We start from the raw sequence: 15936 nt of genomic DNA, 5'->3' as shown, positions 1-15936 counted from the left end.
AGAGGAAACTCCTTACCCAAGGTGTAGGAGTTTAAGTATCTTGGGGTTTTGTGTGTTTAAAGAAAGAGCTCAGCCAAAAGTCAAAGCTCTCAATTTACCGGTCAATCTATGTTCCTACTCTTGTTGGGGATTTCATTGTGTCTTGATGAATTTCTGATGAATGTATTACTCTCATTTATATACTTATTTGAGTGATTTCAGTATCATTATCTATTGTATTATTACCCATACATGTGGCATTATTATCAGGTATGTGTGCTTAAAAAAGGCATTCTGTGTAAATGCAGTCAGAGATGAGAAGATAAATTAAAAGAGCAGCATTAATGTCACAATGAGGGTAGATTTATGGAATCAAGGCCATAAGGACACCTGTGTTCTGTTCTGTAACTCATGATAAGGCACACCTGCACGTGTGCCCACACTCATTTGCAATGACTTGTAAAAAATATGAGTACCCATCAACTTCAGCTGAACTTACAGTTGACAGTTCAGTGGACAGTGAACAAGATATATTGTTAAACATTGTTTTTGAAACAGGAAGGAAAGACCTTAACTTGACATGGGTAAGACCCCTGAAAGACCCTGAGACTTTATTGGTGGCGGGCACCTGAGAGATTTAAGATCCTATTAGCGGAGAAGCTGATGGAGGTGTGTAATGTGTAAATTTGGGTGGAGTGAAAAGATACAGAAATGTATTTAAATTGTGTGCAAGCCCATGTTCGGCAGAAACTCGAACGACCTGTCTGTTGTTACTAATGCTGTAACAGTAAACTGCTTTTCCTAAAGGCTTCGGAGATCTCAGGCTGTGTCATTTTCAGAAAAAAATGACTTAGAGGCTTAGAATATTTTGCAGACTAGAATCTTTTTTTTCACAACACTCTCACCTATGGTCATGAGCTTTAGGTCACGACTGAAAGGACAAAATATCAGATACAAGCAGCCGGAATGGGCTTCTTTCGCAGGGTGGCAGGGCGCACTCTTATAGATAGGCTGAGAAGATCTGTCAGGCTGGAGGGACTATGTCTCTCGGCTGGCCTGGAAACCCCTCGGGATCCCCCTCGGGAGCTGGAGGAAGAGTCTGGGGATAGGGAGATCAGGGGTTTCCTCCTAAGACTACTGCCCTCGCGACCCGGCCCCGGGATCTGTTTTCCTTAGAAGTGTATCATAATTTCTTACAATTGTGTTTATAGCTGTTTTGTCGTTCTGAGTTTATTTCTCACAGTCGTAAATTTTTAAAATAGCAAAATACAGTGCTACTGTTCTATTTCTGCAGTTTTGTTTTAATTCTGTGGTGAAAATATGTTATAATTTGGTGCTAATTTTTATTTTTTTTATGGGGTCATGCACATTGACATGACTTAAAGTCTGAAAAGTTTTCTGCTATACTGCAACAACACTTCACATTTAAATAAGTACCACTAAATACAAATCACAGAATCAGGAATCACACTCTTAATTTATTAAAATATTATAATTACACATTTGATGAACGGCAGTTGTATTCAGCAATTATTTCCCTTGAATATGTCAAGTTTTTTGGTGAGATCTGTATCCTGACTTGTTTCAGTTAGATGTAAATTTTAAAAGCGGGGCTAAAGAAGTGTTGAACAGTGGTACCGATAAGATGAAATGTGGATTGTCTCATGAGAAGGTGTCCAGTCCAGACAGGCTCCTGGCTTTGGTGTGGCGCAGTAACAGACCCTGTCCCAGGTGAGCTGCCATCAGAGAGAGCACAGAGCTGCTGCCTGCAGCCACGGCAATATCATACGGTGTCTGGCCTCGATCGTTTTGCTTTCTGATACTTGCGTTACACCTGTGCAAGATGGTTTAAAAAACAAAGCCTTTAGGCCGTAGAATTTATTTATTAAAATTACTGAACTATCAGTAAGTAAAGAACAAATATGGACTTTGTTAAACTCACCCTAGGAGTATCTCAACACTCTTCAGACCCTCATCTCCCAGAGCTGCGGCTTCATGCAGAGCTGTATTTTTCAACCTGCAACCACCACAGATGATGAAATAATGTATTTAGCGGATAAAACCTGAAGTATCAAACTTGTTGTCAACTCACGGCCCAGACGCCTGGTTGACATCTGCTTCTCTCTGCACCAGCACTGGAATAACATCATGATGCCCGTTTAGCACTGCAGCAACCAGAGCGGGACGTCCATCTTTTCCCAAACATGCTGGATCAGCACCCTGCGGGAGACATTATAACAGACTTGCTTTTTGTTTTACTACGCCAAACAGATCAGGGTTTTTTTTAAGTGAAAATCAAACAATACTTTCATAGAGTAAGATTTGACTCTACTTTGTTTAAAACGCTGGATGTATTTTGAAATGCAGCAAGTGACTTAATATGGTCACTTTAGGGATGCACCCATCTCAATACTTTGATGGATACCGCATGTTTTTGCTGGATCGGGTATCGGCGCTATCTTCTGTGTATTTTATAAGCCAACAAAAGCCACGAAGGTAGCCTATTATAAGGCACTAGAAAGTTGTCATGTAGGCTACTATATCCCAAAAGTTCTGAAGCCATTCTATAGTTTAATGTGAAGCACAGATGAATATTCAAGTGGTTAAACTCATGTCCAGTTCACCGCTTCCCGCCGCTGCGCCTGTCAATCATTCTTCATTCATTCACATCTCAAACTGCTTGTTGCATTCATCACAACATGAAAAACACCAAGACTAGTTGTTCCTGTTATTCTAAGTAATCAGTGGAGAAATGCATTTAGTTGTGCATTAAAAGGCCTAATTTTGATCTGCAGCATGACGATCATTGCTATTTCTAAATCATGTTGCGCTGTGTCTGTTAGATCGCATTCACAACACTGGAGTAGAGAGGGTTATTACCTGCTCTTCACACACAAAGTAGGCCTACCTGAAACATTTAAATCAGAAAAGGCTCAATAATACATTGGACAGATCCTCAAAACACTGATTTCTCTCCTTTGTGCTGCTGTTTTAGAAGTGTTTGTACACTGGAGGGCTGCGCGCTGTCTCAGTGATGCATCAAACGCTTTATTCAGGCACCGGCTGCGCAGACACGACATGAACCACTCCATAAGATTATTCTTACAATAAGTTTATGTTCTCTCATCCTTTATTCTTAAGGGGGAATACTTTAAGTGCTGTGAGTAGCTTGTAAAGCCTGGGTTATTGTGGTAAAAGTAGTTAATTAAATTATTAAAAGTGAAACTGACAGCCCGTCCCATATGAATTGTCATTAAGAGAAAATGATTTAGCCTAATATAGACTACTCTGAAACTGTGAATATTTCACTGTAATGTTATATATGTTAACATTTTATTTAACAGACCAGTTTGTCAGATTGTATGCTAGAGCATTAAAAACGGACCTTGTTTTGAACTTCAAATATTCTTGTTTATTTTGTGGATAACTGACCCACAAAAATACATTAAAATAACCAGCAAATTATACCAAACAAAATTTGTTTCAAAAAGATTAAGAGAAATTAGAACAGAATTTTTCAGACATGCTTTCAGTTTCTCCGTCTGACTCGTGTCAAGTTTAGGCAAGGGAACATTTATCAAGTAAAACTGGCCTCAGATGGTTCAGTTTAGTCTGCTTTAAGCCTGCAAGGTAAATATAAGTGTTACACCGGGCTCAGGGATGTACAGTAACATAATTCAATCAGTGTGAAATGTATGGATGCTGTAAATGTTGTCAGTGATAGTGTATAAATGTGAAACAAAGCATAATGCCCAAATAGGTGCGCGGCTCTGGCCAACTGCCAAGTGAATGGACAGCGGCCCCGCCAAACTCTCTGCTGGGGTTTAAATAAGGGCGCCGACCAGCATCAGGTGCGCTGAAGGCACGCCCTCTATCTAAAAATCAAATCAACACACAGAAACACAACAACGCAGTCCTAACATCAGGCTTTGCTAAAAGGCGAGTTATTTTACCAACGATTAGAGTCAATATGGTAGCCTATTACAGATTTTAAAAAAAATTCTTAATATTAAGAAGGAAACATAAGCTAGACCACAACAGATCATATCAATGTCATAATGAATGCTCAAATAATGTAGCCCATAGTTTATAGCAAGCATAATGTTTATTTAGATTGTGCTATCTATTATGCACAGCGGACTTACAATAGACAGTATTTTTTACTAAAGAAGGTTTATTATTTGAGTTTATCACCAGAACTATAGAAACTGTATTATGGTAATAAAAAATGCTAAAAAACAGCACAGTATCGGGATCAGATCTGTATCGGTTGATACTAAAATTTTGGTATTGAGATCCCATCGGATCCAAAAAACTAGTATCGGTGCATTCCTAAGTCCCTTATTGTATTTTGTTTGTAGAGTTTATTTTTTTTTTTATTACTATGACTGAGCATATCATACACTGAATTGTACCAAAACTGTGACCCTAAAACCAAAATCAGTATTGTTGCATCCCTAGTGGAATCATACATTCTGTAGAGAAATAGCCCAGAACAAGCATAAAACTTTCTAGAGCGCATTTCTTACACATTTGTTTCCATGTATGACATGAAATTGTCATGTATAATTGAATTATACTAATACTTAAATGTAATGTTTAGGACTTAGATGCCTCACCTCATCCAAAAGCTGCTGCACCGCTGGAATTCGACCCCGTCCCTCAGGCCCAACCTCTTTCAGAAGAAGACTGTCTTTAGACTCCTGAAAAAACAAAACCTCCTTGTAAAATGTTTGTCTTTTGTCATAAATAAAAAGAGTTATTTTGTCAGTGTAAGTGTGTGTGCCTGTGTGGGATACCTACTGGCTGATTTTCAGTCACGTCTGATGTCCCGATCTTTTTCTTCTTCTTTTTTTTCACTTCAGATCCTGTTGTATTAATGTTATTCTCTGTGCATTCAACAAATGACACAGAAAAAAGAGTTATGAAAATCCCTTACTATTTATTAAATCAATAATTAATAAACAAATAATACATATTATATGGCTATTTACTATTGTAAATTAAATCATTAAATGTGCATAACTTGATAACAATTACTGTTGTTTTTAATTATTTGTAATACTGATCAATATAATGGCAATAATTAAAATGAGTTTGGTTGGGATGCATTTTTAATTCATGTGTATTATGGATATTTAATTAATCATTATAATATTATAAATGTATATACACATTATAGCACTAATTAGTAAAGTGTTATAAGTCATAATTTCTGATAAACACAAAATAATTGCTGTTGTTAAAATTCATATTAACCAAGTACTATAACAAATAAACAGTCCCAAGGAATCCATACACATTTTTAAAATAAACATTAATAAAAATGCACTTTGTAAAACTGCTTTGGTGCATAATATCTGCTTCTTATCAATTACTAACATAAAAAGAGTAATAAAACAAAACTGGAAAATTTGCTGTTAAAACATTTAGACATCAATTAGCAAGAGAAAAGCGAACATGCTTTAATACCTGGACTGGCTGAGTTTCTGCCTTCAGTCACAGAACTGAGATTCTGACTTTCTGAAGTCACAGATCTGCTCCGCTGTCCTGCAGAAGATGACTGAAAAAAACAACATGTTTATAAACATACTGTTTTCTGTTCAGATTCAGTATAAAGGCTCTTGGGAGTGTTTCTGACCCTCGATTCCTCCGGTGGAGCTGAGATGAAGTTGATGCGTAGACTGACCTCATAACTGTCCTCCTGAATAACTGCAGAGATCATCTACAAAGCAGATGGAAACACAGAGATTCAGAGAGATTCAGAATAATATCATAGCTAATCTCTCTCTCTCTCTCTCTCTCTCTCTCTCTCTCTCTCTCTCTCTCTATATATATATATATATATATATATATATATATAAAATAAAATAAATAATACATTTATTAAAATACCCACTAATAATAAAAACACTAATAAAAATACAGAATAAAAAATGTATGTTATATGTACATTAAATGTAACATTAATATATATATACACACACACACACACACACACACACACACACACACACACACACACACACACACACACAAATACACACACACACATATATATTTATATATAGTTAAAGTCAGAATTATTAGCCCCCCCCTAAATGATTGTTTTTTTTCACCCTAATTTGTTTTACGGAGAGAAGATTTTTTCAACACATTTCTAATAACTGATTTATTTATTTTTGCCATGATGACAGTAAATAATATTTTACTAGGTATTTTTAAAGACACTTCTATTCAGCTTGAAGTGACATTTAAAGACTTAACTAGGTTGACAAGGTTAACTAGGCAGGTTGGGGTAATTAGGCAAGTTATTGATGGTTCAGTAGACTATCAAAAAAAAAAACAACATTAGCTTAAATGGGCTAATAATTTTGTCCTGAAAATTAAAAAAATATATAAACCTGCTTTCATTCAAGCCGAAATGAAACAAATAAGACTTTGTCCAGAAAAAAAAACAACAACAACATATATATATATATCTACTGCCCCACTCCGTCACCCCTATATATTCTTCTGCAATTAATTTATTTAACATTTTACTTGTGCTGTTCTGTTATTATTATTATTATTATAGAATTTTATTTATTAGTAGTATTAATATACATTTTTGTGGACTGGAAAATTCTTACTCTGCCCAGCCGAGGTTCTCCAATCAGAGCTCTGAACTCAGTATTATTCTGAGTGTAACTGCGCAGATGTGCGCAAATGTGATCCAACTGTTTCCTCCAGAACCCTAAATAAACATACAAACAGGAAATACACAATTCAATGTCACTGATTTAGTGAAAAACAGTGCAGCGATTGTCCAGTAATCTACCTCTGCCAGGACTAATGGCGGTGAGGAGGGGCTTCCTGTCCCTCATCTGCTCCTGTCTGCTAAGCTCCGCCTCCCTCTGCTGGCTCCGCTTTTTCAGCTCAGTGTTGGACGGGAAAAAGAGACCAACCGTCTGGGTCTGTGCATCTGCACACATGCGCAAACCTACAGATGGAGGAGCAGTTGCTAATTCAGCTGCAGAAGCCGTCTGTATGAAAGATGGAGTGAGAGGGAGTGAAATAACACTGTGATTGTGTCCCAAATTACACTCTATACATTATGCACATATACACTCAACTGTGTAGCATAGAGTTTAGTGTCATCCCAAATAGAAAACTAAACAAAAATTTTAATGAACTGAATTTCAAAGCATTTTCCAGGCACAGATGACAAACTAGGGAAATAAAAAACCAAACCACCAAATAGTACCTATCATAAGTTTGACGCATTCACCATTTGAAGGCAATATAATTACCTACATAGGAGAATTTTACAAGCACAACCCCAAATAAATAGAAATAATCCAACCACGATACCGAAGCTCTTCCCCCTTCACCATTACTTCGTTTATTTACACTACAAAATGGCGAAGAGTGCATTTGCAAGTATGTGACTTGTGACAACTGAAACAGGCTTTGTGCTGTACCTGTTGCATTTCCTCTGCATCCTGTCTCTGGTTTACTTGTAAGGGCATCCTGGGTGGCCCATCCAGAAAGACGCCGCAGCCCCCACAGTGATTAGCATATGGGTGACTGCTGGCTCCACACTGAGAACATTTAACACTGCTGGCTTTGTGGCCGGGCTGCATGTATAAACACAAAACCACACAGCATTTACTTTGCATAACACAAACTCTTTTATATGTATGAGGATTTATTTTTGTTTATAGTTTGCTGAAAATCTGACTGAACATTTGTGTTGATATCAGTAGGGCTTTAATTATTAAAAAACTATGTTCGTAATGTGAACTCAGTGAAGCTTTGTTTAATAAGTGAATTGTTGCTTTGAATTAGAGCTCCACAATAAATTGTAATGAAACCAGTATCGTGATTTAGAATGTCATGCACATCTTGTCAGGTAAGCACAATTGTGATATTAGCACTCTCCTTCGAAGGCTAGAGGGTGCTCTCGTTTAGAAACTCCAAATATGCCATGAAGAAGAAACCCAGGAAATCAGTGTTGCCAGATTGTGCGGTTTTGAATTTGATAGTGCAGGTAAAAAGTGGCATAGATGAGTTAACAAAATTTGGATTGTAAATTTTATATGCAACTTATTTAACAAAACATAGCACATTGAATAGCACAACTCGCGTTGGCTCACCCGCAAAAGGTTGAGGAAAATTGTATCAAAATCTGACTCCTTGGACAAATCTGACTCCCTTTCACGTGCACGCACATCATGCAGCGACTGCAGGTAAAATCACAGTGGTCTATCACAACGCTTAAAGATCATTTTTTTCCACAACAGACAGCAAGAACAAACATACAAGTGTTGTCTGATTGACAAGCGGCACATAAAACGGGACGATTTTATACCTCATTTCGAAAGTAAAACATAATAGGTAGTGTAATCTACACAACATTAAGTGCAGTGTGTGGGTGAGAGGGGGCAGTGTTTCGATGAGATGCGGTTAATGTTGTGGTTCGGTGACAGCTGGTGTTGGTTGCTGTATAGTTAAAGTTTATGACAGTTAAAGTATCTAAATAAATTAATGAAATTTAAATAGTTAAATAAAATTTTCTAATATTTAGGGCTTTTTTGCGTTTAGGAGGGATTTGGACAGCATATGGGCTGGAAAAAGTAATCTCTGGCAAAACAGATTAAACAGATATAAACATTAAATTGGACTGCTTTCATTGACTCAAAGTGATTCAAGAGTTCACACTTAGCTCATGACTTACGAAAGCTCATTTGGCATGCTGTCCCAGGAGAGAGCCCTGAGCTCAAGGCATTCCTCGAGTCCAGGGCTCCCTCTCTTTGTGGGGCGAAGGGAGATTGAGCTCAGGGCTATCTCAAAACTCCCCCGCAGCTAGCCAAGGTGAACTTCCTGAGAGCGAGACGACTAGTAAAAGAGACTTAGGTTTAAGTCTATAATGCAGAGCAAAAAAATAATCTTTTTTTTTTTTTGTTTTGTTTTTTTTTTTGGGAGAGAACTGCGTGCTAGCGCCACGCAGAGATACCAGAAGCTCAGTAGGGAGCCGGAGCTATTGGTATTGCTGCTGGTTGCTGGGCCGCCGAGCTACCTATTTTGGATAAAGGTGGAAGAAGGGGGAGGAGGGGGGATTCTTCAAGACAAAGATAGTTGTAAGTGGAAAAGGAGGAGATATATATAGGAACTAGGGATCCTTGATTGAAGGATCGTGGTTAGCTAATATGGGCCAGCTGGTTTAATCATGAGTACGTACTCCTCTCGAAATTAGTTTAATAAATTAAACTTCACCTAATGGTCACTCGACCACAGAATAATCACAGAAGGATTTTTTTTAAACACTGAACTGAAGTTATGAAGTGATTTAAAGTAAAAACACCTTATTAAATGTAGTAATTTCACATGCTTTCAGATATAGCAGCAACAAAGAACCGCCATTCACTGAGAAGCTACGCAAACATCTGTCATTATAAAGAATGATTATCCTTTGTTTTCATTATCATGTACTTAAATTATTTTTGCTAATGAATGCCATTTTGTGTAATTCTGTGAAATTCTGCTCCATCTGAAAGCACATGCTGGAGATTTATTACTGATTACAAAACCGTCTTTTTAAACCAAATTTAAGCATTGCATACCAATGTCAAGTGTACTAAGAATTTGTTTAGTTTTAGCTGAACAAACTAAGATATCCACCTAAATATATATTGCAGACAACCACAAGTATGCAAAAATACAACACAAAATGTGTCAATCACCTTCGCTCCACACCAATCACAGAATCGGGCATCCGAGTGGTTGACTCTATTGCACTTTGAGCAGGAGACCATTTTTCCTTGTGAACTGGGTACAGGTGCAGCTCTCTGTCCACTCAAAACAGGCTGTGTGGAATGATAAAACATTATTGACAAATCACAATTCTATGAACTCGGCAGGCTTCTGATTGGCTAATTTCTGGTAGGCAGGGCTCTTACTCTGGCTTGTCGAAGCAGCTGAGATTCACAAGTGACACAGTGTGTGATGTGAGCTGGGTTACCTGTCCCGCACGAGTGACAGATGAACTTATCCTAGAGTAACAGGGATATAATAAATTTAATTGTGCCCCATTCTGCTGTTTCAGATATTAATTTTCATGTGTAATATAGCAGTTTTGTGAAAGTAAATGGCCTGCAAAGTTTTCAGGATCAAAAATGTACATATTGTAAACTGCCTGAAATGAAACCATTAGAAATTCCAGTCTTACTATCTGCACATAGGTTTTAACAAAATGTGCTGTTAAAAACACCAACAAAAAGCGAATGCTGCTGTGTATATAAGAGAGATTTTTTTTCCTTGGATGAAGGTAAACATTTAGCAAGATGACTCAAAACTTGAAGTGTTACTTCACCCAAAAATTCATTCATCTTCAGAAAACAAATGAGGATAACATATGTGAAATCCAAGAACTCCCTCATCCTGTATTAACAGCAAGGTTCCAGACTAATTTAAAATCCAGAAAAAAAAACATCCTCAAAACAGGCCGTATGCCTTTAGTGATTTAATCGGAATATTATCAAGCTACAAGAATACTTTTGTGTGCATATAAAACAAAAGGTTTTGTGCACACAGTTTCTTGTCCTCAGTGTCAGTATAGGGGGCACATTCATGTGTTATACTTGATCATACCTTTGCTTTCTTTCAATTTGTATTCTAAGCAAAAGTCTTAGGATGTTGGAAAGACATAAGGCTAAGTAATTAACAACATAGCTAAAATTTTGGGGTGAACTAACCCTTTTCCGATTGAATCACTGAAGGCATGTGGTTTGTTTTCTGATTATTTTTTTTGTTTGGTATTTTTCTGAACTTTGAATGAGTCAAGAAGTTTTTAGATCAGATCAGTTACCAGATCTACAGTTATCAAACTCTACTCAGGTATTGTTAACACGTTTGGTCTACTGTGATTGGTCGACAACTCATAGGAATGATCCAATCCAGAAAACCCTTTACCTGTAGTCTCAGAGTAGCCTGCGGCTGCAGTTGTTGATCTAATGGAGACTCACACACCACACATATGGCCGTATTGAGAGGTACCATAGTTTTACAATGCATACATAAACCCATCTGTAAAAAAAAAAAGAGCACAGTACACGCAAATATTTTAGGTGTCACGTATTATTATTATAAGTTGTTATCTGAACGTAATAGAATTAACATGTACCTGTCCTCCTTCAGTAGGGGGCAGTCTTTGACCAGGTATTGGAGGGACTGGCGCTCCACAATGCAGACAGAATCGGGCAAAAGGGTCTGAAGGTCGATGGCTAAGGCACTTAGGACATCTTTAGAATGATAGACGTCTCAAATTATTATTATTATTGGAATATTATTATTGAAAAATCTCTACTTGTAAATTAGAGTGTGATGACAAGCAACTGCTATGAGAAGAACGTGTTGTCAACTCAAACATGGAAAGAACCATGTTAAAAAAATACAATAGTCATTTATTGAAAAACTAGTGTTTTCAAAACTATTACAGTAAAATGTATTATACTTTATTATAGTAATTACAACTCTTCATTGTTAATAAATGCTACAACACGCTGTAGTATTAACTATATTGTACATGACCCATTTCGTCACCCATTTACTCTCCTAATATTTATTTTTCTAACTATGGAATGTGTCAAAGGAGTAAACAATACTTTCTAACATAACATCATCATTTCTCTCATCTCTTGCTCACCTCAGGAAATCTGTCTCTCTTTGGATGCGTGATATCTGAGTGTTGGTCAGGTTTTTTAAAGGGCTTTCCACAACATCAGCACTCTGGTTCTGATGAGATTGAGAAAGATCAGAGCAGAAGTTAAATTAGAGGTGCTCTGTTTTTGGTTTGTCATGATGACCTTGTAGTAAATGTTGTTTTAAATTGTTTCGTGGATGTTGTAAACCTTTACTTGTGAGTTTTGTGCTGTCAAGCGAGCAGATGAGCCAGGGCCAAGGCGCTGCGAGAGGAATCGAGGGCCTTTCAGAGCTCTGTGAGCTTCATTACTGGAAATATCTGATGTAAACACATAAAAAAAAGAGGCAAAGAACATGAAACTGAGAATTAACTCTAAAATTAAAGTTTATTTAAAGAGAATGGATTATAAATAACTCTTAAAACTTTAAGCAAATGTTGAGATTTCCACCAAAAGTCTGCATAAAGAATTTGTAGAAAGAAAATAAAACCTATTTTTGAAATCACAATTTTGCATTACAATCACAATCACAAATGATTTAAAATGTATTACTTTACAAATGTTTATGCACACACACACACACACACACACACACACACACACATATATATATATATATATATATATATATATATATATATATATATATATATATATATTTTTTTTTTTTTTTTTTGCATGTGTTTTATTTAACAGAAACTAAATGATTTACCTAAATATTTGACAGAGGAGACACCAGTCCCATTTTCCACCACCTGTTGAACAGAAGGTAATATTAATACATATACTGTTTAATACAGGCAATATTATTAAAGAATTAGTTCACCCAAAAATTATAATTATTTTATTTGTTTATCCTCAGAACACAAATCTAGGAGCTCTCTCATCTTTCATATAAAGTCTAGTCCTGGGCTTCCAAAAAATGAACCAAAAACATTGTCAAAAGATTCCAGGTGACTTCAATGGTTCAATTGTAATGATACGAAGCTCAAAGAATCCTTATGTGCACCAAAAAGAATGTAAAAAGCTCTTTGTTCATCAATCTCTTCAGTGTCAGATTAAGGGGCATTTACTACAGACAATTTGACACTTAAGTGTGGCACTTATGACCCTAAACACAATACCTCATACTTCCCTTAGTAAAAGCACACCCTGACCTGACACTAGATATAAGTAGGTGAACAAAATCATATTTAGTTTTTTTTGCTGCACAAAAGTGTTATTGGATCTTACAGTTGATGTCACATAACATGTTTTGACATTTATGAACTCTCACGATTATTTCTGTATATGAAGGATGAGAGAGCTCTCGGATTTCATCTAAAACATGTTTCGAAGGCGTATGAAGCTCTCAGGCAGCTAATTTGTAAAATAAGTAAAGAATAGATTTAAAACTGACATCCTTAACCGTTCATTAAAGTTCTGGTGTTTTATTGTATTATTAACTTAATTTTATTTTTTTATCTACTTTTTGTACTTTTTTCCCCCTTGTTTTATTTATTTATTTTTTCTCTCCTTAAAAGAAATAAAAATAAAGTATAAAAAAAAAACTGACATCCTTGCCATCGATCGCTGTGTCGTTCTTCACAGAGTCATCCTCATCATGTGCATTTAGCTCCCGTTCATCTGAAGCAGACGGCTCCACTACGAAAACCTTGGTGACCACAGCACTCTGGCGGCCATCACTGCATCACATTACAAACAAGTCTTTATTGGCTCAATGTGAGGTGCAATTTATTTCAGGGTGTTTCTTAAACTGGGCAATTTTGACTTTTAAAGATTAAAAAAAAAAACTCTTTTCACATTCGCACTAGTATATTTTATCCCCTAATTATGGATATATAGTATAGATGCGTCATTGGGAATTTTATTTCTTAGAAAGATCACAATATTTTTGTAAGGCAACACATTTTTTTGCAAGAGAAGAAAAAAGCAATTTTACATTTAAAAAGATGTCCAAACATAGACATCTTGGCTAAAACAAGGCAAATTTGGACTGTCAGTGTATATCCAATAGACGTCTAACAATAGTACAAAAATAGACTAGTCACACACTATAAAAAAATTCAGCAGAATCGATATGTGTTGGGACAAAATGAATTAATTAATTTAACGTAGTATTCATTCATTCATCATCCTTCGGCTTAGTCCCTTATTTATCAGGGGTTGTGACATCGTAATGAACCGCCAACTATTCCATCATATGTTTTATGCAGCGGATGCCCTTCTAGCCGCAACCCAGTACTAGGAAACCCCCATAAACACTCTGTATGTATGACTGTGAGGTGACAGTGCTAACCACTGAGCCACCATGCCACCATTTAACATACTAGTTTTTACAAATGGATTGAACATAAAGTTTTTTTAACACATAAAAAACAGTTTTAGCCAGTTTTAAAAAAGTAATATGAACAAACAGCAAATGTATTTTTTTTAAACCAAAAAACAAAATGCTTGCTTGGAAATGATTTGATTAATTTTTCTTAGGGGAAATCCATAGTTTTACAACAAAAAGACATTTTTTGTGTGTGGCAAAGCATTATTTTTGCCACAGTTTTGTAACAGAATGCTAATATTTCACAACAAAATCAACTGTTTTGACAACACAAATGCTCACATTTCAGGAGAGAAGGTGATAGTTTTACAACACACAAGTTTTGCAAGAGAAAGCAAAAAGTATCAATGGAGTACTCCTAAGTAATAAAGTAAAGAAAAAAAACTTTTCTCCCTTTGGCTTTTGTCATCATCACTTTAGTTTTAGAAACAGCACTAAATTTCAACACAAAAAGACCTTGAACATTTTTAAACAAGTAAACAATAAAGGAATAGTTTTATTGAAATTTACCAAATATGAAAAAATACTTTAGCAGTTTTTATAGTAAGTACTTTAGTGATATAATTTGATCTCAAATGTTATATATTATAAGTAATAAGGTTTTCAAACCATACTATAGTACGTTTAAATTAATCTGTTGCACTAACTCAATTAATTGTTTAGGTATTACAACACATGTAGTAACAAACTAGTTTCTTAAATATAAAGGTTTTCTACAACTAAATGGTTTATTATACTACAATACTCCACAGTTTGCTGTTGTAAAACCGAAAGTTAATACAGTATTTATTACAGATTTACAGTTTACTATAGTTAATACTTCACTATGCTGTAGCATTCATTAACAAAGTGTTGTAAATACTATATTACAATCAAAAACACTATAGTATTTACAATAAACTGCTATATAAATTCTTTCATGATGTGGCAAAGCACAAAACAAAATCTCAAAGTTTTAATAAAAATCAACACTTGTAGCAGTGCCTGTAGTTAAAAACAACACACACATTATTATAAAAAAACAAAGCATAAAATGTACCTACATAGAAATGGCCATGGCTTTCACATACACTTTCCCCACAGGTAACCGAACAGGTTCAGTGTACTTCAGAGTGCTGTCAGCAAAACCTGGCCTCTTTGTCAGCTCCGGCTTACTGCCGTCCAGCGTGTACAGGACCCTCACATCAGGGGATTCTGGGAAATATACATTATAAAACACATGAAAATCAACAAAACGCAGGCTTGTGTTAAAGAAATCAACCAAAAATTTCATTTCCTCTTACTTAAACGGTTCTAAAATGTTAAAAATGTCTTTCTTCAGTTAAACATGAAACAAGACATTCTGAAGAATGTTGTAAACCAGCAGCCATTCACTCCCATAGCAGGAACATATTTTGATTGTCTATTGCTGATGCTTTCCAACATTTTTTAAAATATCTTCTTTTGCGTTCAACAGAAGAAAGTTATTCATAAAACTTAGAATAAGTGGAGGTTGAGAGCTTTTTCATTTTGGGGGTGAACTGTATCTTTAGAGCTAAACTGACTCACCTGACTTGATCTCAACAGGAGTGCTGGAGTCTATCTCATGCTTGGCTTTACCTGGAGGAGGAATGCGGATGGGGATTATTTGAGGTGCTGCCACTGATCCTGCAGTCATGTTTGTGCTCTTTAACCTGCAATATAGAAAATAAAATATATCATCAGAATGACATAAAATGCTTAACGTTGTACTATTATTAGTGCATTAGGCTACTGGATAATAAGAGCTTACACAGACTATTTTTTGTAGATTGAAGTATCTCTAATCACTTTACAATTGAATTGTAAATATTTCGTATATTTATATTAAATGAATGTTTTTTTCGATGACACTCGAAGCACACGGTGTGTACGGTGTGTACAAGACGCTGTAATGTTAGACTGAACACACAGCTGGCTGCG

At 35.9% G+C, this 15936-nt stretch overlaps 2 protein-coding genes across 13 annotated transcripts in view; one reads left to right on the top strand and one right to left on the bottom strand.

Moving 5' to 3' along the window:
• The window catches only part of fam20cl (family with sequence similarity 20 member C, like), a 588191-nt gene that overhangs the window by 473594 nt on the left and 98661 nt on the right, over positions 1-15936 (top strand). The window lies entirely within an intron of this gene.
• dzank1 (double zinc ribbon and ankyrin repeat domains 1) lies at positions 1438-15917 on the bottom strand. Of its 12 annotated transcripts, none has more exons than XM_087302579.1 (22): positions 15767-15917; positions 15544-15668; positions 15039-15189; positions 13216-13345; positions 12373-12415; positions 11871-11980; positions 11666-11754; positions 11144-11261; positions 10933-11046; positions 9921-10013; positions 9705-9827; positions 8118-8204; positions 7443-7598; positions 6800-7004; positions 6612-6715; positions 5621-5704; positions 5452-5542; positions 4783-4868; positions 4599-4682; positions 2072-2199; positions 1922-1996; positions 1438-1813 (listed from the first exon to the last, which is right to left on the bottom strand). In XM_087302579.1, the coding sequence occupies exons 2-22, from the start codon at positions 15650-15652 to the stop codon at positions 1642-1644; spliced, it is 2352 nt and encodes a 783-aa protein (XP_087158705.1). In that variant the 5' UTR covers positions 15653-15668; positions 15767-15917; the 3' UTR covers positions 1438-1641.

Source organism: Danio rerio, chromosome 22, assembly GCF_052040795.2.
Source record: "Danio rerio strain M-AB ecotype USA chromosome 22, GRCz13ab, whole genome shotgun sequence".
Lineage (NCBI taxonomy): Eukaryota > Metazoa > Chordata > Actinopteri > Cypriniformes > Danionidae > Danio > Danio rerio.
The sequence above is the reverse complement of the archived record's forward strand: the minus strand, read 5'-3'. Positions and strand labels throughout refer to the sequence as shown.